Below are 22452 nucleotides of genomic sequence, written 5' to 3'. Positions count from 1 at the left end.
ATTGGCAATCTTTACCTAGATATATCTGTATTAGATTACACATATACGTGGGATATATACCTGCACCGTAGCAACTGCGCACTATTTCCCACACTACAGGTTAGTATACCGGTAGACTATAGCCATTTATGACGGCTGTAACTATAGCCTGCTGTAGCTGTATTAACCGGCACATGGGGCATTTCAGATAGCAGCACCAAGCAACCTTTTTTTTTGTTGTCATTGCAAGCAACGCAGCTGGCAACTTCTTCAACTTTGTGTTGCAGCCTTTTAGGCTGACCAGAACTGGCACAACTTTCGGCTGTCAGCCAATCAGCGTTCAGGGCTTGAACCACCCAGTTTATAATATGATGTAATGTATCATCATGGGTAGCATGTGTGCATGCTATGTACTTAAATATTTATATTAGAAATGTATTTAGATTTGTAAAGAGGTGCAGACCCGTTGTCATTAAATAATTTGCATTTGTAAAGCCCAGCAAAAATACTTAAGTGATTTAAATTAATTTAGGGGCCTGAGGGGAGGCTTTGTTACTGAAATCCACATCGCCATCCATATAATGAACCTTACCCTTTAGAGTGAAATTAAGTCATCAGCAGGCTACTGACATCTGAATGAAGTGGGGCAAGCAGCGACCCCACAGACCCGTTGTACCAATCGGTAAGGCTGTACAGCATAGATGGGTTAGCTGACAACGTCACGAAAACGATGTGCGCGCTTCCATGTGGCGTGTTGTTGTGATTCTGGATGGCCAGATTGCTAGCAAAACTGGCAAGAAACTGTCATGTGGGGAATCGGAAGTGGCTCGTTTCATCTTGTTCTTTATACCATCTCTTGTTTTGAGGTGTTTTGATTGATTTCATGTCAATGCTAATATGGCTCAAATTCGCTAGCTAGCTAACCAACAACTGTAACGATGTATTTGAGAGACAACAACTGCAAATTGATTTATGTTTTCAACAAATATTGTAAACGAAATATAGTTTACATGTTGTCAACAAAAGCCAACCACGTCAGTTTTGCCCCATAGTTGCGCACGTGTCGGTTTTGTTGCTAAATAGCCAACCCGTCTATGGAGCCAATGCGTTCCCAGGATAGACACATAGGATTAGCCTTCTAATCTTATAACAAAGCACCTGCTTCACACACTGTCCGTGACCACAAGGTTGACTGGTCACTAAGGTCCATGCATTCCAACTGCAAAGGACTCTGGGAGAGTTGCAGAGAACCCAGTTTCAATCAGGAGCAACTGTAGCTGCTGTGAGGTATCCATGGGGACCAGGAGGGTGCTGGTGACAGGCTGTTCCTCTGGGATCGGGATGGCTGTGGCTGTACGACTGGCCAAGGAGAAGGGATTCAAAGGTCAGAGAGGCACTGAACCCTTGATTGTAAAACATTGTGGTTTTCATAAATGAAATTGACAGTTTGACACGCTCAACCCCATCAGTTGAGATGCAATGCAAGGGTTGTTAACTTGCAGTGTGTCTGTGTGAGGCAGTGGTTGCCACCATGAGGGACCTAGAGAAGCGGAAACCCCTGGAGAGAGTGGCTGGGGACACCCTGAACAGATCCCTGGAGATCAGACAGCTGGATGCCTGCTGTGAAGACTCAATCAGAGAGTGTGTGGACAGCCTGCAAGACAGACGGGTGGATGTACTCGGAGGATATTAGGCTCGCACGCACATGCAATAATCATATATGCTGCTGCTGCTACTCTGTTTATCAAATGTCCTGATACCTTACCCCTAGTCACCTTACCCCTACACATATCTAACCCTAACACTCCAGTATCCCTGCACATTGTAAATATGGTTTTGGCACTGACCTAGGAACTGACCCTGTATACAGCCTACTGCCCCTGGAACTTACCCTGTATACAGCCTACTGACCCTGGAGCTTACCCTGTATACAGCCTACTGACCCTGGAACTGACCCTGTATAGCCTACAGCCTACTGGCCCTGTATATAGCCTACTTACTTTCTTGTGTTCTTGTTATTTACATTTTTTGTGCATTTTTGTTCTACTTGACTTTAAAAAAAATGTTATAGTACTTCTGATATTGATTACTGCATTATTGGCATTTACGGCATTTTTGGCATTTCACTGTACTAGTGCACGCGGCATGATAAAAACTTGAACCACACTCCAATATAAACTCACTTGTACTGTATACAGTACACCATGAGTGATAACACATTGTCATCCATAATGAGTGAACAGGGTGTGACATGGCAGTATCTGTCTCCCTCAGTGAGTAACGCAGGTGTAGGCATGATTGGGCCGTTGGAGTGCCAAAGTATGTCTGACATGCAGGGGCTCTTCGACACCAACTTCTTTGGCTTGGTGCGGCTGGTGAAGGAGGTCCTGCCTCTGTCCATCTGTCCTTCCACTCTGAGGATGACTCTAGTGGAGCCTGGTCCGGTGGGGACAGAGTTTGAGAGGAAGGTGTACGAGGACGCTGAGAAGATGGACCTCGCGGGGGCAGACGAGGAGACTGCTAGGATCTTCCGTGAGATCTACCTGCCCTACTCTAGGAAGGTGTTCAACTCTCTCGCACAGACACCCGAGGAAATAGCAGAGGTAACACTCTGTTATGTCACTATCTTATATTTTGTGACTACTATCCTAGTATTATTTGGTATGCAGTCTCAACATCTCATCCTTTGGTGGCTAAATGTTAAACAGAATATACTTATCGCTCTACTCTACTCTCTTGCAGCAAACACTTCAACTGATCACAGCGAAGGAGCCTCCCTTTCGCCACCAGACCAACCGTGTGTACATGCCCATGACTGCCCTGAAGCACGCAGACCCTACCGGTCGTCTACCCCTAGACACCTTCTATAAGCTGCTATTCAAGCACGACACTCTATTCACTGCCAGTCTGGGGCTGCTGCACATGTTGCAGAAGAGGACGGGAAAGAGCTCCAAATGAGCAGAAGGTTGGAGAGACAGAGTGAATAACCTGGTGAGGAGAGATAGGGGGATAGAGAGAGCAGAAGGTTGGAGAGACAGAGTGAATAACCTGGTGAGGAGAGATAGGGGGATAGAGAGAGCAGAAGGTTGGAGAGACAGAGTGAATAACCTGGTGAGGAGAGATGGGGGGATAGAGAGAGCAGAAGGTTGGAGAGACAGAGTGAATAACCTGATGAGGAGAGATAGGGGGATAGAGAGAGCAGAAGGTTGGAGAGACAGAGTGAATAACCTGGTGAGGAGAGATGGGGGGATAGAGAGAGCAGAAGGTTGGAGAGACAGAGTGAATAACCTGGTGAGGAGAGATAGGGGGATAGAGAGAGCAGAAGGCGTGAGTCATTGAGTGACTCTAGTCTGCAGTGCACAAGCCCCCTTCTCTTCTCTGCTAGTCATGTTTGTGTATAGAAACAACAAAAGAGTACTGTTGAGACCTTCCTGATAGATCCTTAGTAAAAGACGCACGCCTCAGACCAACACCCTTCCTTATGAACATTCATAACCACTCCTTAAACAAAGATGAGACTTTGACAAGTTAAGGACGGATGTTTGTGGGCCTCTAATCAAACCCAGTAACCTAGCTGTACGGACTAAGGGCTCAGTGTGTCTCAGACCAATCTGGACTCCTTCAACTGTTCCTTCAGCTTTTAGAGGATATTAGTGCGTTACTACTGTATTTTAACAGAAGGTTTATGGTAAGACTGGCAACACTTCAATAAAACGAGGCAAAACTTTTTTCCCTTCAATTTATTAGCTTTAAAATGTTTAAACTTCAGTGGCTTTCCAAATATTTTCATAATTTAAAAGGTAATATTTTAATGTAAAGTGTGAGTGTGAGAGGTTCTGAACTTATTCCACTGGCCTTATCTTCATTTCAATGGCTTTTAAAGAGTATTGATAACCTTTCCAAGTCACCCAGTTGATACCAATACCATGGATTGAGTCGCCCCACAGATATACCCCGTTGGGATTGACACTGTGGCATTCTCCATACCACCATCCTCCTAGATATGATTTAGCACAGTTTGAAACATGAGTGTCCTGGTCTTTATCGAAGGTGGAGAACTTCTGCCCATTGTGTTCATCCATAGATTTTCCTGAAATGCAGAAGGGATTGTTCCACATTTCCATTCACAGTATAACTTTCTTCATACTGTATCGACCAAGTAGTCCTTTCTGATTTGTAATACTGTTATTTCACGGGAAAGGAGGAGAAATGTAAATGTTCTTTAGACTCACCAGCACCTCCATCTTTGAAGCCACTAAAATGCAGCTTGTATCCTTCATGCTCGGAGTCGACAGAAAAGGAGGAGTACTGGATGTGGACTTTAGCCCCTTCGAAGTCCTCCAGGTCCACCCTCAACTCATACTTCTTCCTCTGAGTGAGGAGATGGATGTTTTCTAGGCCTGAGGGAGAGCACAAGGTGTTGGTGGAGAACATAACAAGAGGTGAGTATTAAAGATAGTAATAATACACATGAACAGACATTTAATGCATTTCGTATCTCAGCATAGACATTTCAAATGTGTCCAGTGCGTCATGCTCTTACCTAACCAGTACTCTCCGGATGCCTGCCCAAACCCACTCCTGTATTGGTCCCATCCACGGTAAAAGTTCACTGTCCCATCCTTTCTCTTCTGGATCACCTGGAATAGAGGGGCATTTAGAGATTTTCCACAGAAATATGAGATGTTCCACACAAGAGGAATTTTTATCCATCTCTCCGGGTTGATAACATTCTCTACTTCAAATGTTAATTGCGCAAACAACAACATGGATTGAGCCCTGAGGTAGTGGTAGTGAAACAAACTTGAAGCTCAAAAGACTATAAACAAAAGGTCTAGTCACTGTACACACTGTCCATTTCCCCCCCCCCAGGTTGGTCCTCACAGCCCATGTCACAGTAGACCTGGATGGGGGAGGTTGTTCCTGCAGGGTAGATGGTGTACACGCCACTGTGTCCAAAGCCCCTTCTATACACATCAGCACAATCCACTGGCATGATATCGTATGGTAGAGTATTGACTGCCACTGGGAGTAGTAGAATGAGCACATCCAAAGCCTGCAATAAATGTCAACTTTAACTTAAAGATTATTATAGAATAGTAATCCCCCACCCCCTATTCAAGGTAACCAATCTCACCTTCATTATTTCTCTGATAGGATTAAATGACCTTAGGGAAGTTGTCCAAAGTTGTGATCCTTTCTCGCTCCGAGAGTAACATTGAACTGGAGGAAAATGATGAATAGCAAGGTCTTTGGAAGTTCAGTTTTATACCATTTAAAGAACATGCCTGTCCCTCCTTGTTGACTCATTTACTTTTGTGCAATGTTGACAGAGTGGAAACCCACTGCAATTACGACAGAGTGGAAATTCCAGCCGACGTGGGCACGAACTCACAACTCTCAGCACCGTAACAACGTACTCAAGAAGCACTGTCAATACCGCTGACCCAGAAATGCTAAGGCTGCTCTAAATCCAGGGAAACTCAGGAAGACCATAGCGATGCCTTTAACCATCCACTAAAACGGCAGTCAACATCATATTCTACATTTGAAACGATTTGCTCTATTCACATGCAATACTTAATAATTAAAACATTATAAGTCAAATATAAATGTGTGAAAATATGATGAATGCAAAAAGATACACAGAAATGTAGTTCCCTACAGTTTTTATTAGAAGTGACTTACTTTACAACTTTTGTCTGTAGAAAGAAACATTGTGGAACGGTTTTTTATGTACAGTGATTTTTAAACTACTTTTAAACAAGTATAGAAATTAATAATAATGATAGAAAATATCTATGACTTCTAATAATACAAGACCAATAAAATATCAGTCACATCCACAATTTTCACAATAATCCTAAAAGGAAGTACATTTTCTTTTTGTCCTTTTTAGTACATAATCATTTTTAGAAACATAAGATGCATCTTAAACAAATAAATCTACCCAGGACAAACATTATTTACAGACAGAAGTTGGGATATCTGAAATGTACAGACAGAGCATAGTAGTGTCGCCAGGAAAGGAAATCAAAGGACAACAAATAAACACTTCACTAAATGAACCCTGAACTGGAATCTGAACCTAGTATCAGTCCAACCCAGAAACCTCCCAGGTCTGACTGTACTGTAGTAGCTGGTTATAGTGAACAGGCTTGGACCAGTGAAGGAAACATAGTAATGAAATCGAACAGGGGAGGAGGATCTGATTGGCTTTCCCAGTAGTAAGTATCCTATCCAGGGAGCAGCAGTGGTCTGGTTGTGAGGGTTAATTGGATCCCTGGGGAGTGACATCCATAGTAAAGAGCTACCGTAGGGGGGCGCAGCACTACATAGTAGTGTTCTCTCCTTCCACGTCTTATGTCAATGTCCTCTCCGTGGCTAGTGGGGTGCAAGCTGCTAAAGATGCAGGGGATCGCTCCTATGCATGCTATAGAATAGCACCTCCCTGAGGAGTGACGGAGCACTAACGGTCCCAACCCACCAGCCACGCCCTCACAATGACCGACTGACTGACGACTGACTGACCACGACTGGAGCGCACCAGAGTTGGAATCAGTACACAGACTTATCCGTAACTGGACCGCAAGAGAACATACCAGCACCTCAATTACCAATGGAACCGCAAGAGAATGTGCTTCTATTGGCCAACACGACAGCTAGCCTGAGTCCCAGATCTATGTGTGTGGTCTTGCACGCATGACAATGACAGCAATGGAGTCGGCAAGAGAGCACAAGCAGATGTGGGACTCAGGCTACACAAAAACAGGACCAGGGGTCAAAGAATAGAATAGAAGCAGTCAAAAACATGCTATCACACTGACAGGCAACATGCAGGAATGTTTGCAGGTTAGTGGTAAAGGAATAGCAGCCGGTAAACATAGCTTGGTACACCGAGGAGATGTTCAAAAAAGTAACCATGGTGTCAACACATATACAGTATATAAAAAACAACAACAACACATAACTGAGTTAAAACCAAAACTAAAGGGCAGTGACATGCTGATTTTAGAATTGGCATAATAATGCCCTCATCTGAATGAATGAGTGAAAACAAGCTGCATGACTGAAGTAGTGATGGCAGACTGGGGGGCAAACCCTTTAGACCAGGACCAATGAGACTAATGACTAGGATGACTCGAGCCATGCCTGGGACTGACACGCAGACGGCCTGGGGGACAACGTGGCTTAAGTCAATGGGAAGTTGAAAGTTTAACACATCAATGTTTTTGTTGAGTTGTCTGTCTGACTGAACACTGGCCAATGAACGTACTGTAATGAATGTTTAAATGCCTTCCTGGCTCTGTGTGTCAGAACCCCACCTCACGATCACCCTCCCAACGCTTTGTCCCGTCAAGTGCTTCAGAGACGCCCATCATTCTACATTCTTACACATAATACTTCTACGGAATGTAATCAGTTCCTTTTTTTCCTAGTTCATCAAATCAGAACATAATATCACTAATGACAGCCAACTTAAAAGAGTACATATTTGTTCCCAAGCCAATCTGATCGTTTTACCTGTTGGCCTAAATAAATAACATCAGTCGAGAGGTGAGATCTCTTCCTGTCTGAACCCCATGTTGATCTGCCTACAGAGTGTTAGACACTGGTGGTGGTGGTGGGCTGGGTGGAGAGTGAGTGACTGAATCACTAGTCGTTTTCCTTGTAACACCACTGGCCTCAGGTGAGCCCAAGACATGTGTTCCATGTAACAGGAGAGTGTGAAACACTGTGTGAGAGGGCAGGACAGAATGAGGCTGAGAAAACACCTGAAAGGGCAGTTCTGAGAAACAAAACAAAAACAATAAATAAAAATAAAGGAATTCCCTTCAACATTGTTGCTTTTGTCTTTATTTTATCTACTTTTTAAAAAGTTTGTTAGTTTTTCAGGAGAGCATCCCTAAGTCTTTGAAATGAAAGACTTCGTTTTCTTCATATACTTTTTATAATAATAAAAAAACAAGTCCATCTGTGACAGAATAAGTCTTACTTCATTAAATTGTCTGTTCTTTTATATCCAGACAACACATTTCCCTTTACTCTTTCTCTGCAAACAACACTAGCAGACGGCCCTCGTGATAAACCACAGTCAATCCAAATCCAATGGAAATCTTGGAACCAGGCTGACGCATAAACTCCAGACACACAGGCCTTTACAGCCAGTCGTCTCCTCTCCTCTCCCCCAGGCAGGACTCTGTTAACCAGGTGTTAACCAGGTGCCTTGGGGGCTCATGCAAACACCTGCATCTTGCCGTTGGACTCCTGGACATGGGGGATCTGGGTTTGGGCAGGACCGGCCACCGCCGGGCTGGGGGTGGAGTCTGACCAATCAGACACACAGTGGGGGGAGGGGCTGGACCAGGGCTCGGGCGACTCTGGGGAGGGGGTCAGGTAGGGATGCTCGCTGGACAGGCGGAGGTAATGCTTGGGGGTGGCATCCAGGGTGGAGGGGTAGCTGTGCTGGGAGGGCGGGGTGGGGTAGTCCTCCAAGCCTGCAGTGCTGCCACTGGCCTGGGGAGGAGGGGCCTGGGAGGCCTGTGGAGAGGTGGGTTGAGTGGCTGGCTGGGGCTGAGGAGGCTGCTGCTGCTGCTGGAAGAAGGCTGGAGGGGGTTGTGTCGTCTGGGGGGTGGGTGGGGAGGAGGTGCCCATGCGTAGGCTCTGCTGGCTGGCCATGGAGTGGTTGTGGAGCTGCTGCTGCTGCTCTGCGATGGAGGGCAGCTTGACGGGGCTGTGGGAGATGGGCGTGCTGGCGATGACAGGCGTGGGCTGCAGCATGGCCTGCTGGGCGCTGCGGTACAGGTTCTGCTGGTGCTGCTGGTGCTGCTGCATCATGAGGCTGTTCTGCTGCTGCTGCATGGGGCTCTGAGGGTGCATGCCCGCCTGGCTGCTGTGGACCAGGTTCACCACCTGTCCCCCGCACTGGGAGGAGGAGGGCATGCGGCTGTGCCAGTCGAAGGGCACGCTGACAGGGCTCACCAGGCCCATGTTGAGCCCCAGCTGGCCGGCATTGAGCATGTAGCCGTGGGGGCCCTGGTTGACCTGGCTGGCCATGGACACGCGGCCCTGCATGGACATGCCTCCATCTCCCAGGTCGTTGAGCTGGGCCAGAGACACAGCGAAGGGGCCAGAGCCGTCCATCATGCTGCTGTGCACCATGGGAGTGCTGGGCACCGACATGGAGGAGTGGAAGAGCCCCGAGGAGGACATGGCGACCGGGGAGCAGGGGTTGGTGATGTAGCCGGCGTTGTTGGCCCCTCCGCGGGGGGAGTCCAGGGAGTCGACGGGGGACAGGGTGACCGAGCTCTCCAGCAGGGCGCTCTGCATGTCCAGGGTCAGCTTCTTGTTGCGGGCCTTAGCTGAATCCTTGAGGTTCTGGGCATGCTGCCCTCCCAGACCTGAACCCTTTGCCCCGGGGCGGCGACTCTTCTTCCCCTGGGGGGTGTTCTTCAGGCCGGGCATGAAGGCACTGGGGGGGCACATGAGGGGGGACAGGGTGTGTCCCCCGGCCAGGTGGTGTGGGGCCCCTCCGTGGCCCTGGGGGCTCCTCACTGTGTTGTACTCATCCAGCAGCTGAACGATGTCATGGTGCATTCTCTCCTGGGCGATGTCCCGTGGCAGACGGTCCATATGGTCGGTTATCTCCCTGTTGGCGAAGTGGGCCAGGAGGACCTTGACCGCCTCACAACTACCCTCACGCGCCGCCAGGAAGAGAGGCGTCTCCTCCTAATATACAGAGAGAGAGAGAGAGTAAGCTGAGAGAATTAGACATGTTGGCTCCTCAATATCTCTATATATTCAAGACTGTATGACTGTGGGGAGCTGGACAGTTGTAGATATAGGTGGAGGGTTGTGTGTACCTTGAGGTCCTGCATGTCTTTGTTGGCTCCGTTCTTCAGCAGGGCCATGGTGGCCTCCACGTTGTTGACAGCAGCTGCCCAGTGCAGAGCAGATTTACCTGGGATGGGAGGAACACACACTGTTGTTACTCATCCTACCTCTTACCACGAAACACAGCATCACCATTCAACTGCATCAACTCTCTCTTCAACACACACACTCACACACTAGTTTAGCCAATCACGTACCCAGTTCGTCGACAGCGTTGATGTCTGCGTGGCAGGTGATGAGTTCCTCTACCATGCCCTCTACGGCCAGGCGGGCAGCCAGGATCAGGGCAGTGGAGCCGTCGTACATACGAGAGTCCAGGTCTGTAGCCCGGGTTCGGATCAGAATCTAACCAGGACAGACAGGGAGAAATAACATGTCAGTCTGGCAGATGACAGCAGTCTACTCAGAAAGTGGGCAACCGTAAGAAGTAGCAAAGTCAAGTCTTACATGTGTAATACTGTGTATAGAAACACTGAGGAATACATTGAGTAAATGTGAAGATATAACTGTCAGGTTTTGGCCAGGACTATTCAGGTTTTGGTCACTAGATGCTCCCATTGTGCCTTTTTGAACCTTTTGTTTTTCCCTTGTTCTAGTTATTGTTTGCACCTGTGCCTCATTTTCTTGTAGGTATTTAAACCCTGAGTGTTCCTCAGTTCTTTGCTCTGTGTTTGTATGTTAGCACCCAGCCCCAGCCATGCTGTGAACATATATTTCTCTAGTTGGATTTTCCAGAGGTACTCTGGTTTTGTTCTTGTTTATTTTTGATTAGTCTTTTGAGGTTTGTTTTTCCCTGCTGTTCTTACCACTTTGTGGATTTTCATTGTATTTTGGAGGTTATCCATTTTTTCTCTTGGCTTTACTTTTGACGTTGTGGATTTATATTTTTTGCCTGAAGATCTTTTACCTTGATTAAACCACCGTCTCTAGTACTGCTGTGTCTGGCTCATCTTCTGGGTTCTGCCGACTATTAGTGACTGTTTCTCACACCGGGTCCTGACAGAAACACAGAGCCATTAAAATGAACCCAGAGGCAGCCAGTACCCAGGTTTTTTTCCCCATGCTGTCCCACCACGAGGGGACTGTCCAACGTCACGAAGCTGCTCTGGTTCAGCAAGAGGCCTTAATGGCTAGACATTCTCAACTTCTGTCGGAGATGCTGACTTCCATAAAGCAGATTTCTGATCGACTTTCCCCGGCAACCGCTTCTGCCCCAGTACATCAGATTCAAGTACCCGTGGCAGTTAACCCCCTGGCTGAACCTCGTCTGCCACCTCCCCAACGGTTCTCAGGTGATCCGAGTGTTTGTAAGGGGTTTTTCACCCAATGTTCTCTCTCCTTCGAGCTGCAACCCTCGTCGTTTCCCACCGACCGGTCCAAGATAGCATATATCATCAACCTGCTGTCGGAAAAAGCCCTAGCCTGGGCTACTGCTGTGTGGGATGCCCAAAGTCCCTGCTGTGCCAGCTACTCTACCTTTGCTGAAGAATTCAAGCGAGTGTTTCAAGGTCCTACCAGCGGCCCTGACTCAGCCAAACAGCTCCTGACTCTCCGCCAAGGTCGGCGCAGCGTGACGGACTATGCCATCCAGTTCCGCACGGTGGCAGCAGCGAGTGGCTGGAACGACGAGGCGCTCACAGTGTGCTTTTTGAAGGGTCTTTCCGACACCATCCAAGATGAACTGGCCACTCGGGAACCACCGGACAACCTCGAGTCCCTGATCAAGTTGGCCTCGCGCATAGACCAGCGTCTGAGAGAGAGAGAACTCAACCGTAGACCTCTCACCCTAGCTCCTATCGGTCCCAGCTCTGAGTCTCCACCTTTATCCTCGCGGGCTCCACCGGAACCCATGCAGGTTGGACGCATCTCCCAGGCTGAGAGAGACCACCGGATGAGGGAGCGATGCTGTCTATATTGCGGCAAACCGGGCCATTTCCGCTCCACGTGTCCCGGGCTCCAGGGAAACGCACTCTCCCGTGCAGGCCTGGGAGGACTGTAACGGGAAACATAACCTCCTCCCATCCATCCAACTCCCGCCTGCTCATTCCAGTTACCCTTTCCTGGGACAACCACGAGCTTCCCCTTCAAGCCTTGGTAGACTCTGGAGCAGCAGGTAACTTCATGGATGGTGTCTGGGCGAAGGAGAATGGCGTTCCCTCTGAACCTCTAAGTGACCCCATAAGGGTTACTACGTTGGATGGAAGCCCTTTGGGATCTGGACTTGTCACTCGTGTCACTACCCCCTTGCGACTTTCAGTTTCCCAACACCAGGAAGTGATGAACTTTCATCTGATCTCCTGTTCCGAGTTCCCTCTCGTCCTTGGATACCCCTGGCTTCACAGCCATAACCCTCACATCGACTGGTCTGTGGGCACTATCAAGCAGTGGGGTCCTACGTGCCAAGCCACTTCTATCTTCCCGAGTTCCCCTCCCGAGTCTCTAGAATCCATCGACCTGTCCCGAGTTCCTGAGTGTTACCATGACCTCAAACCGGTATTTAGCAAACAGAGGGCCACCAGACTACCACCCCATAGACCTTACGATTGCCCCATCGACCTGTTTCCGGGCACCTTCCCCCCCAGGGGTCGGATCTTTTCCCTATCTCCTCCCGAACGAGCTGCTATGGATATCTACATCAAGGACGCTCTGGCAGCAGGCCTCATGCGTCCATCCACCTCGCCGGCGGGAGCAGGGTTTTTCTTTGTGGCCAAAAAAGACGGTGGATTACGTCCTTGCATCGACTACCGGGGACTCAATGCCATAACCGTCCGTAACCGCTACCCGCTACCCCTTATGGCCACAGCCTTTGAGCTGCTCCAGGAAGCAGTTGTCTTCACTAAGCTTGACCTGCGGAACGCATACCATCTTGTGCGGATCAGACCCGGTGACGAGTGGAAGACCGCTTTCAACACGCCTACTGGTCACTACGAATACTTGGTGATGCCCTTCGGCCTGACCAACGCCCCGGCTGTGTTCCAAGCGCTCTTAAACGATGTGCTTAAGGATATGCTTAACATCTTCGTGTTTGTTTACTTGGATGACATCCTCATCTTTTCGAGCTCCCTTCAAGAACACACTAAGCATGTCAGACAAGTACTCAAACACCTCCTAGACAGCCATTTGTACGTTAAGCCGGAAAAATGTGAATTCCATTCCTCCCGAGTACAATTCCTGGGATTTGTAGTGGAACCCGGTCGAGTCCAGATGGACCCCAGGAAGGTAGGGGCGGTAGCGAATTGGCCCACCCCCAAGTCCGTGAAGGAAGTTCAGCGTTTCCTGGGCTTCACTAACTTTTACCGCAAGTTCATCAAGAACTTCAGCTTGGTGGCAGCCCCTCTCTCAGCTTTAACCAAGGGTGGCAACGCAAGGTTTCTGTGGGGAGAAGAAGCTGAGAAGGCCTTCCAAGGACTCAAGCAGCGCATCCTCTCTGCTCCCATCCTGACACTACCGACGGCGGATGAAGCTTTTGTGGTGGAGGTAGACGCATCAGAGGTTGGTGTTGGAGCTGTCCTGTCTCAGAGGGGTGAAGACAAGAGGCTTCACCCTTGCGCCTTCTTCTCTCACCGGCTTACCCCGGCCGAGAGGAACTACGATGTGGGGGATCGTGAACTCCTAGCGGTTAAGATGGCATTGAAGGAATGGAGACACTGGCTCGAGGGGGCTTTTCAACCGTTTCAAGTGCTTACGGACCACAAAAATCTGGAGTATATCCAGCAGGCGAAGCGGTTGAACTCCAGACAAGCTCGATGGTCTCTTTTCTTCAATCGATTCCAGTTTATCCTCACCTATAGACCCGGGTCGAAGAATCTCAAACCGGACGCCTTGTCACGAGTCTACGCTCCTGCCATTCGAGAAGATACTGACATGCCTGTCCTTCCTGCCGCTAAAATCGTGGCTCCGATCTCGTGGCAAGTTGAGGATACCGTGAAACGAGCTCAAGCCATCGAACCGGGTCCTAAAGGAGGTCCTGCCAATCGGTTGTTTGTTCCCAAGGCAGCGAGGACCCAGGTCCTTCTGTGGGGGCACTCCTCTCGCCTCACCTGTCACCCGGGCGTAGGTCGCACCTTGGAGTTCATCCAGCGTAAGTTCTGGTGGCCCACCATAAAAGAAGACGTTGCCACTTTCGTCAAGGCCTGTCCCGTGTGCTGCCAGGGCAAATCTTCTCACCTCCGCCCTCAAGGACTCCTTCACCCTTTATCTATTCCCCACCGACCCTGGTCCCATATCTCATTGGACTTTATTACTGGCCTTCCTCCGTCCCATGGTAATACTTCTATCCTAGTCATCATCGACAGGTTTTCTAAGGCGGCCAGGTTCGTCCCCTTGACTAAATTACCTTCTGCCAAGGAAACGGCTGAGTTGGTGATTAACCATGTGTTCCGAGTCTTCGGCATTCCGCAAGATATGGTTTCCAACAGAGGTCCCCAGTTCGCCTCAAGGTTTTGGAAGGCCTTCTGCCAACTCATAGGGGCCACTGCCAGTCTTTCTTCAGGGTACCATCCGGAGTCCAACGGCCAAACCGAGAGGATGAATCAAGAGCTGGAAACCACCCTCAGATGTATGGTCTCCAACAACCCGTCCACATGGTCGTCCTTCATTGTTTGGGCCGAGTACGCGCACAACACCTTGTGCTCCTCCTCCACTGGTATGTCCCCGCACGAGTGTCAGTTTGGCTATGCTCCTCCATTGTTCCCGGACCAGGAGGCAGAAGTCAGAGTGCCTTCAGCCTCGAGGTTCATCAGACGCTGTCGGCTTACGTGGAAGAAGGCCCGTCTTAATCTTCTGCGTTCCTCACAGCGGTACCAACGACAAGCCAACAGACGTCGCCGTCCCGGGCCTACCCTGCGCCTCGGCCAGAGAGTATGGCTCTCAACTAAGAATTTACCGCTACGGGTGGAGTCTCGCAAGCTGTCCCAGAAATTCATCGGCCCCTTTAAGGTTGCCAGGAGAGTGAACCCCGTTACTTTTCGCCTGCACTTACCTAGATCCCTTAAGATTAATCCCACGTTTCACATTTCTTTATTAAAACCTGTTGTTTTTTCTCCCCTTATCCCGGCAGGCAGACCTCCCCCTCCGCCCCGTGTCATCGGAGGCCAGTCGGCTTATACCGTCCATCGGATACTGGATTCCCGCCGGGTGCAGCGGTCCTGGCAGTATCTGGTGGACTGGGAAGGCTACGGTCCCGAGGAGCGCTCCTGGGTTCCTGCCAAAGACATACTGGACCCTGACCTCATTCGTCAGTTCAGGGCCCTCCACCCTGAGAAGGCTGGTAGGAACGTCAGGAGTCGTTCCTAGGAGGGGGATTCTGTCAGGTTTTGGCCAGGACTATTCAGGTTTTGGTCACTAGATGCTCCCATTGCGCCTTTTTGAACCTTTTGTTTTTCCCTTGTTCTAGTTATTGTTTGCACCTGTGCCTCATTTTCTTGTAGGTATTTAAACCCTGAGTGTTCCTCAGTTCTTTGCTCTGTGTTTGTATGTTAGCACCCAGCCCCAGCCATGCTGTGAACATATATTTCTCTAGTTGGATTTTCCAGAGGTACTCTGGTTTTGTTCTTGTTTATTTTTGATTAGTCTTTTGAGGTTTGTTTTTCCCTGCTGTTCTTACCACTTTGTGGATTTTCATTGTATTTTGGAGGTTATCCATTTTTTCTCTTGGCTTTACTTTTGACGTTGTGGATTTATATTTTTTGCCTGAAGATCTTTTACCTTGATTAAACCACCGTCTCTAGTACTGCTGTGTCTGGCTCATCTTCTGGGTTCTGCCGACTATTAGTGACTGTTTCTCACACCGGGTCCTGACAATAACTTAAACATTAAGCATCTGAAAGGTATGTTTACCTGGAAGACCCCCTGGGCATCGGCTGCCACGGCGGCGTGTAGCGGCGTGCGCCCTGTGTTGTCCTGCGCGTTGGCGTCGGCCCCGGCGTCCAACAGCCGCTTGGCGGCGTCAGCGCGGGCGTAGCGAGCAGCCAGGTGAAGGGCGGTCTCTCCGGTGCGGTCCGTTTGGGCGGCCAATGTGGCGCCCTGGTAGATGAGGTCAGAGATGATGTTGGCGGAACACTCCTCTGACTCCTCCTCCTCGGGGAGCTCGGGCTCCAGACCGCCTCCGCAGAACGACGCCAGCATCAGAGGGGTGAAACCGTCTGAAGGGGAGAAGGACGGGAGAGGCGAAGGGTCAGTCAATGTGTCAATCAAAACACAACGGACAGGAACAGATCAAAGAGATCAAACGTAGCAACTAACAATAAACACCGGGAATACGAATCAGGAGGAGCCGTTTTTAAAGGATATACTACAGCCTCAAGGATTCCAGTCCAGACACATACAACACTGCACATGACACAACAATGCTCCATGTGGTTCATTTCAATACTGACCAGGTCCTCGGACGTTGACGTCCATGCAGTCCTGGTCGAACTCTCCCTGGGGCGGGGTGAGGGCCATGGAGGGGGGCATGCGGATGTCTGCAGCCGCTAGGTGGTGCTGGGTCCACTGTCTACAGTCTACAGTGTCTTCACTGTCTGACAGGATGCTGGGCTCCTCAACCTTCAGTCTCTTGGCCTCGGGGCAGTCTGTGTCGATCCACGAGTCACTGTGGTCACCAAGCAGAGACTCCTCCACCGTCTTGGGCATGTATCTGGAGAGAGACAGGTAACACACAGTCACACTACCATAGTGGAGCAGATACATTGATTTGGAGTCACCATAGGAGTGCTGTAAGTGTACTGAGGACACAACAGGGTGGTTACTCACTTCATGCCCAGTGCATCCTGGCCTAAGGGTTCCCTGCGGTTCTTGTTGCTGCTGGGTTCCTTCTTGGGGAAGAAGCCCTCAGGGAACCACAGGGTGCTGTGTTCTCTCTTCCTGCGGCCGATCAGCACGCCCACCACCAGGATGACCAATAGGAACAGGGCTGCCATGCCCACCAGCATCAGCTTGCCCCACACTGGCATGTCTACAGGGTACGGGACCTTCTCACCTACATGTTATAACAAGGACTTTAGTATACGAGCTGTGGTTACAGTATTTGATGGAGAAATGACATGTATATACATGTTTGTAACGTTATCTCTGTATCCTGGTATAGTGTCAGTGGGTTTCTGCTCACCGCGGACTTCTGTGATGGGGTAGGGGAAGCGGAGCATCTCCCTGGCTGACAGGGCTCCCAGGTAGTCTGCTGCGCTGTCTGCCGACGGGAAACAGTCGTCAGACCGCTGGGAACACAGACGGTTGTCTATCTCCAGGTACACTATGGACCCAATGACCTCCTGGTGGGGCTGCAGCTCTCGTTTGATGCGCGCCTCTCGGCCGGTGTACGGATGGATCATGGGCTCTCCGTTGTGGTCCAGGCGGAAGCGCAGGGTGGTTCTCAGGATGGCGCTGAGCTTCTGCAGGAAGGCAGGGGCCCTATTCACGAGTTCGTCCGGGGGTAGCAGGACCACCAGGACCAGCACCCCGTCGGCCAGGTTCTCTGGAACCTTCCCTGCACAGTCCAGACCGTCCCAGCCACACTCCTCTGAGTTACAGCCCTGGTCACAGCGTCCGTCAGCGTAGTGGTCGATGCAGTACGCCTCGTAGATGGGACTGGTGGAGACAGAGAGTTACAGAGATCAGCTTAGAGGGTTTCATATAGAGGGTAAGGTGAAAGAATGAGAGTCCAGAACAGAATGCTGGCGGTGGAGTACTTACTTGCAGATTTTCTCCTTGTTCTTGCAGTCAAAGTTGTCGTAGAGGCAGTCGGCGTTGTTGCACGACTCGTCACACTGGCTGTTGTTGAAGACACGCCAGCAGCGCGGGTCGGTGCAGCGCGCCCACGGGTTCACCGCCAGCGAGCAGTCGCCCCCGTCCCAGCGGCAGGGGAATGTGTTGCACTCCTTGTCGCAGACACCGTCGTTGGCCTTGCTGTGGCAGTCAGCCAGGGGGCAGGCGGGCGGCAGAGGGGGCTCTACCAGCCTGGTGCTGCCCTGCTCGCAGCGCTTGCCCGTCCAGCCTTGGGCACACTGGCAGAGGAAGAAGGGGAAGCTGGTCTCCTCGGTGCAGAGGCCACCGTTGCGGCACGGCTGGGAGGAGCAGCCCTCGTTACTACGGTGCTGGCACTGGGGCCCGGCGTAGCCTGTCAGGCAGGTACAGCGGGAGCCCCGCGTGGTCAGAGCACAACTACCTCCATTATAGCAAGACAACTCCTGACATGACATGCTCCTCTCACAGTTGTTCCCAGCATAGCCCTGAGGAGGGAGACAATCACATACAATGTCAGTGTGGGTAAGAAACAGATGTGGTCAACTACAGGAAGGTAGCATTGGAATAAATCCAGGAGGCTTTGACATATGGTTCTAGGTTATGCTCTGTGAGCAGGGAAGTTCAGGGAGACAGAGATGGTTGTAGAAATATCAGCTGTTTCCACAGGCGGACTAGACACGGGGGGAAAGTGTGCGACAGTGACATGTTGATACTTACCAGCTGACAGGTACAGGCATATCCAAGGGCTGAGCTGCTGGAGACAGAACAGGCCCCTCCGTTCTGACAGGGCTGAGACTCGCACACACCGAACCTGCTCTGGCACCGCCGACCTGCACACAATAACACACACACACATTAGAGTGGCGCAAACAGATACAAACACACACATGTATTACACAACAATACGAGTATACACACACGTGCACCCTCCTTACCTGTGAAGCCGGGCTTGCAGACACACTGGTAGTCGTTGGGGAGCTGGATGCAGTCCAGACTGTTGGCGGGGCTGCAGGGGTTGGAGTGACACTCGTTGATGTCCCCCTCACACCTCTCTCCAGTGAAGCCAGGGGGACAGTTACAGCGGTAGCCCCCCACCCTGTCCACACAGGTACCGTTGTTCAGACACTTAGGAGGAGTCCCACGCAGCCTCAGAGGAGGAGCACAGTCATCCTCGTTGATCTCACACAGAACACCTGTAGGAGAGATGGACAGCTATCAATATTGAGTATGTTTACATGCACACTAGTAATGAAATATCAAACTGATTATGGCATTAGTCATGTAAACACCTTACTCTGCTTATCTTAATCAGTGTACGTTTATAATGGTATTATAACTATAATTGTGAGTATGGAAGAGGACATGTTGTGAGTATGGAAGAGGACACGTGAGTATGGAAGAGGACACGTGAGTATGGAAGAGGACACGTGAGTATGGAAGAGGACACGTGAGTATGGAAGAGGACATGTGAGTATGGAAGAGGACATGTTGTGAGTATGGAAGAGGACACGTGAGTATGGAAGAGGGCATGTTGTGAGTATGGAAGAGGACACGCTGTGAGTATGGAAGAGGACACGCTGTGAGTATGGAAGAGGACACGCTGTGAGTATGGAAGAGGACACGTTGTGAGTATGGAAGAGGACATGTTGTGAGTACGGAAGAGGACATGTTGTGAGTACGGAAGAGGACATGTTGTGAGTATGGAAGAGGACATGTTGTGAGTATGGAAGAGGACATGTTGTGAGTATGGAAGAGGACATGTTGTGAGTATGGAAGAGGACATGTTGTGAGTATGGAAGAGGACATGTTGTGAGTATGGTAGAGGACATGTTGTGAGTATGGAAGAGGACATGTTGTGAGTATGGAAGAGGACATGTTGTGAGTATGGAAGAGGACATGTTGTGAGTATGGAAGAGGACATGTTGTGAGTATGGAAGAGGACATGTTGTGAGTACGGAAGAGGACATGTTGTGAGTATGGAAGAGGACATGTGAGTATGGAAGAGGACATGTTGTGAGTATGGAAGAGGACACGTTGTGAGTATGGTAGAGGACATGTTGTGAGTATGGAAGAGGACACGTTGTGAGTATGGAAGAGGACACGCTGTGAGTATGGAAGAGGACACGCTGTGAGTATGGAAGAGGACATGTTGTGAGTATGGAAGAGGACAGGTTGTGAGTATGGAAGAGGACAGGTTGTGAGTATGGAAGAGGACATGTTGTGAGTATGGAAGAGGACAGGTTGTGAGTATGGAAGAGGACAGGTTGTGAGTATGGAAGAGGACATGTTGTGAGTATGGAAGAGGACATGTTGTGAGTACGGAAGAGGACACGCTGTGAGTATGGAAGAGGACACGCTGTGAGTATGGAAGAGGACACGTTGTGAGTATGGAAGAGAACATGTTGTGAGTATGGAAGAGGACACGCTGTGAGTACGGAAGAGGACATGTTGTGAGTATGGAAGAGGACAGGTTGTGAGTATGGAAGAGGACACGCTGTGAGTATGGAAGAGGACACGTTGTGAGTATGGAAGAGGACACGTTGTGAGTATGGAAGAGGACATGTGAGTATGGAAGAGGACACGTTGTGAGTATGGAAGAGGACACGCTGTGAGTATGGAAGAGGACAGGTTGTGAGTACAGAAGAGGACATGTTGTGAGTACGGAAGAGGACATGTGAGTATGGAAGAGGACACGCTGTGAGTATGGAAGAGGACAGGTTGTGAGTACAGAAGAGGACATGTTGTGAGTATGGAAGAGGACATGTTGTGAGTATGGAAGAGGACATGTTGTGAGTACGGAAGAGGTATGGAAGAGGACACGTTGTGAGTACGGAAGAGGACACGCTGTGAGTATGGAAGAGGACATGTTGTGAGTATGGAAGAGGACATGTTGTGAGTACGGAAGAGGACACGCTGTGAGTATGGAAGAGGACAGGTTGTGAGTACAGAAGAGGACACGCTGTGAGTATGGAAGAGGACACGCTGTGAGTACGGAAGAGGACATGTTGTGAGTATGGAAGAGGACATGTTGTGAGTACAGAAGAGGACATGTTGTGAGTATGGAAGAGGACATGTTGTGAGTATGGAAGAGGACACGCTGTGAGTATGGAAGAGGACAGGTTGTGAGTACAGAAGAGGACACGCTGTGAGTATGGAAGAGGACACGCTGTGAGTACGGAAGAGGACATGTTGTGAGTATGGAAGAGGACATGTTGTGAGTATGGAAGAGTACATGTTGTGAGTATGGAAGAGGACATGTTGTGAGTATGGAAGAGGACATGGTGTGAGTATGGAAGAGGACAGGTTGTGAGTATGGAAGAGGACAGGTTGTGAGTATGGAAGAGGACACGCTGTGAGTATGGAAGAGGACATGTTGTGAGTATGGAAGAGGACAGGTTGTGAGTACGGTAGAGGACACGCTGTGAGTACGGAAGAGGACATGTTGTGAGTACGGAAGAGGACATGTTGTGAGTATGGAAGAGGACAGGTTGTGAGTACAGAAGAGGACATGGGTGAGTACAGAAGAGGACATGGGTGAGGACAGAAGAGGACATGAAGAAGACATACCCAAGGTGCCAGGTGGGCAGGAGCAGATGTAGTGTCCCACCAGGTCAATGCAGGTGCCACCGTTCTGACACGGGTGAGACTGGCACTCGTTGACCTCCATCTCACAGTTCTCTCCGGTGTAGCCCGGCATACACTGTAGGGCCATAGACACATACCATTACGTCATATCTAGAACCATATTATAACAACATTAACACATTCACGTCAGAGTTATTAGACAAACTGCAGTTTATACACAATTCTGACTTGACTAATCCGACTCACGTCACACTGGTATCCTCCCACGTAGCCCCTGCAGGTGGCGCCGTTGCGACAGTGTTTGTCCTCACAGTGGTCCACCTGGCTCTCACAGTAGCTGTCTGTGTAGTCTGTGGGACACTTACAGTAGTGGGTGTTGCCTGTGTTGACACAGTGACCTCCGTGATGACACAGCTCGTCTGTCTGGAGGCCTGGGAGCAGACAAGAGACCGGGGACGGTTATACCACGGTATAAATACAAACACATACTGCATACATGCGCTAAACCAGGGGTGTCGAACATACGGCCTGTGGGTGGTTTGAGTAAAACAAAATATATATGTACGTACTCAATATACTTTAAAATGACTAAAACCAAATCAAAACAGTGTAGTAATGATAATAGACCTACATTCATACAGTTTGTTGACTGTCCAGCTCTCTAATAATCACCAAAATGAAACTAGACAGTCAGGGAGCATTGGAAAATCCCACAACTATGGATAGAGAACAATTCTTTGCTAACTTTGATGGGGAGGAAATATACAGATTTTTGTGTGCGACCCTCTGGACCTCGTTGAAGACCGAATGCGGCCCCCTGGGCAAAATGAGTTTGACACCGCTGCACTAAACACTTACAGTAAACACACACACACACACACACACACACACACACACACACACACACACACACACACACACACACACACACACACACACACACACACACACACACACACACAAATAACAAGAACAGAGCATGCGCCCGTACCTCTCTTGAGCGCGGCAACCTCACAGGAAACCCCAGGGATGTCACAGTAGCGTCCAGACCAGCCTCCCAGACACTCACAGGAGAAGGAGGCGTCGTTCTGACGACAGCGCCCTCCGTTTTGACAGGGAGACGAGCGTCTGCACCAGTCCACTGGCATCTGGAGACACAGAGAACCAGCTTAACACCACAGTATCTGAACATGTGTTTGTATTAATGCTTTCTAGATTAGTATAGAATATAATAGTTTAGAATATAATAGCATA

General features: G+C 49.6%; 2 protein-coding genes and 1 pseudogene across 2 annotated transcripts in view; 1 reads left to right on the top strand and 2 right to left on the bottom strand.

The window, feature by feature from the left end:
• Nucleotides 1–105: 105 nt before the first annotated feature.
• On the top strand, nucleotides 106–3718 carry LOC120033883 (retinol dehydrogenase 8-like). Its single transcript, XM_038980246.1, has 4 exons — nucleotides 106–1363; nucleotides 1500–1654; nucleotides 2238–2582; nucleotides 2722–3718. Exons 1-4 carry the CDS (start codon nucleotides 1273–1275, stop codon nucleotides 2935–2937), a joined length of 807 nt encoding a protein of 268 aa, XP_038836174.1. The 5' UTR covers nucleotides 106–1272; the 3' UTR covers nucleotides 2938–3718.
• On the bottom strand, nucleotides 3704–5253 carry LOC120033882 (annotated as a pseudogene).
• Nucleotides 5254–5631: 378 nt separating this feature from the next.
• Nucleotides 5632–22452, bottom strand: part of LOC120033881 (neurogenic locus notch homolog protein 2-like) — a 49135-nt gene continuing 32314 nt past the window's right edge. Inside the window, exons 15-27 of the mRNA XM_038980245.1 lie at nucleotides 22190–22346; nucleotides 21445–21629; nucleotides 21181–21313; nucleotides 18549–18806; nucleotides 18331–18443; nucleotides 17563–18098; nucleotides 16982–17457; nucleotides 16627–16852; nucleotides 16251–16510; nucleotides 15712–16016; nucleotides 10071–10218; nucleotides 9843–9940; nucleotides 5632–9708 (exon numbers count right to left, since the gene is read on the bottom strand). Coding sequence (XP_038836173.1) covers nucleotides 8215–9708; nucleotides 9843–9940; nucleotides 10071–10218; nucleotides 15712–16016; nucleotides 16251–16510; nucleotides 16627–16852; nucleotides 16982–17457; nucleotides 17563–18098; nucleotides 18331–18443; nucleotides 18549–18806; nucleotides 21181–21313; nucleotides 21445–21629; nucleotides 22190–22346 — 4389 coding nt within the window. The 3' untranslated portion in view covers nucleotides 5632–8214. The remainder of the gene's footprint in view (nucleotides 9709–9842; nucleotides 9941–10070; nucleotides 10219–15711; nucleotides 16017–16250; nucleotides 16511–16626; nucleotides 16853–16981; nucleotides 17458–17562; nucleotides 18099–18330; nucleotides 18444–18548; nucleotides 18807–21180; nucleotides 21314–21444; nucleotides 21630–22189; nucleotides 22347–22452) is intronic.

The sequence above is a fragment of the Salvelinus namaycush genome, chromosome 41 (assembly GCF_016432855.1).
Source record: "Salvelinus namaycush isolate Seneca chromosome 41, SaNama_1.0, whole genome shotgun sequence".
Classification (NCBI taxonomy): Eukaryota; Metazoa; Chordata; class Actinopteri; order Salmoniformes; family Salmonidae; genus Salvelinus; species Salvelinus namaycush.
Note: the sequence above shows the minus strand (reverse complement) of the source record. Positions and strands in the feature narration are given on the sequence as shown.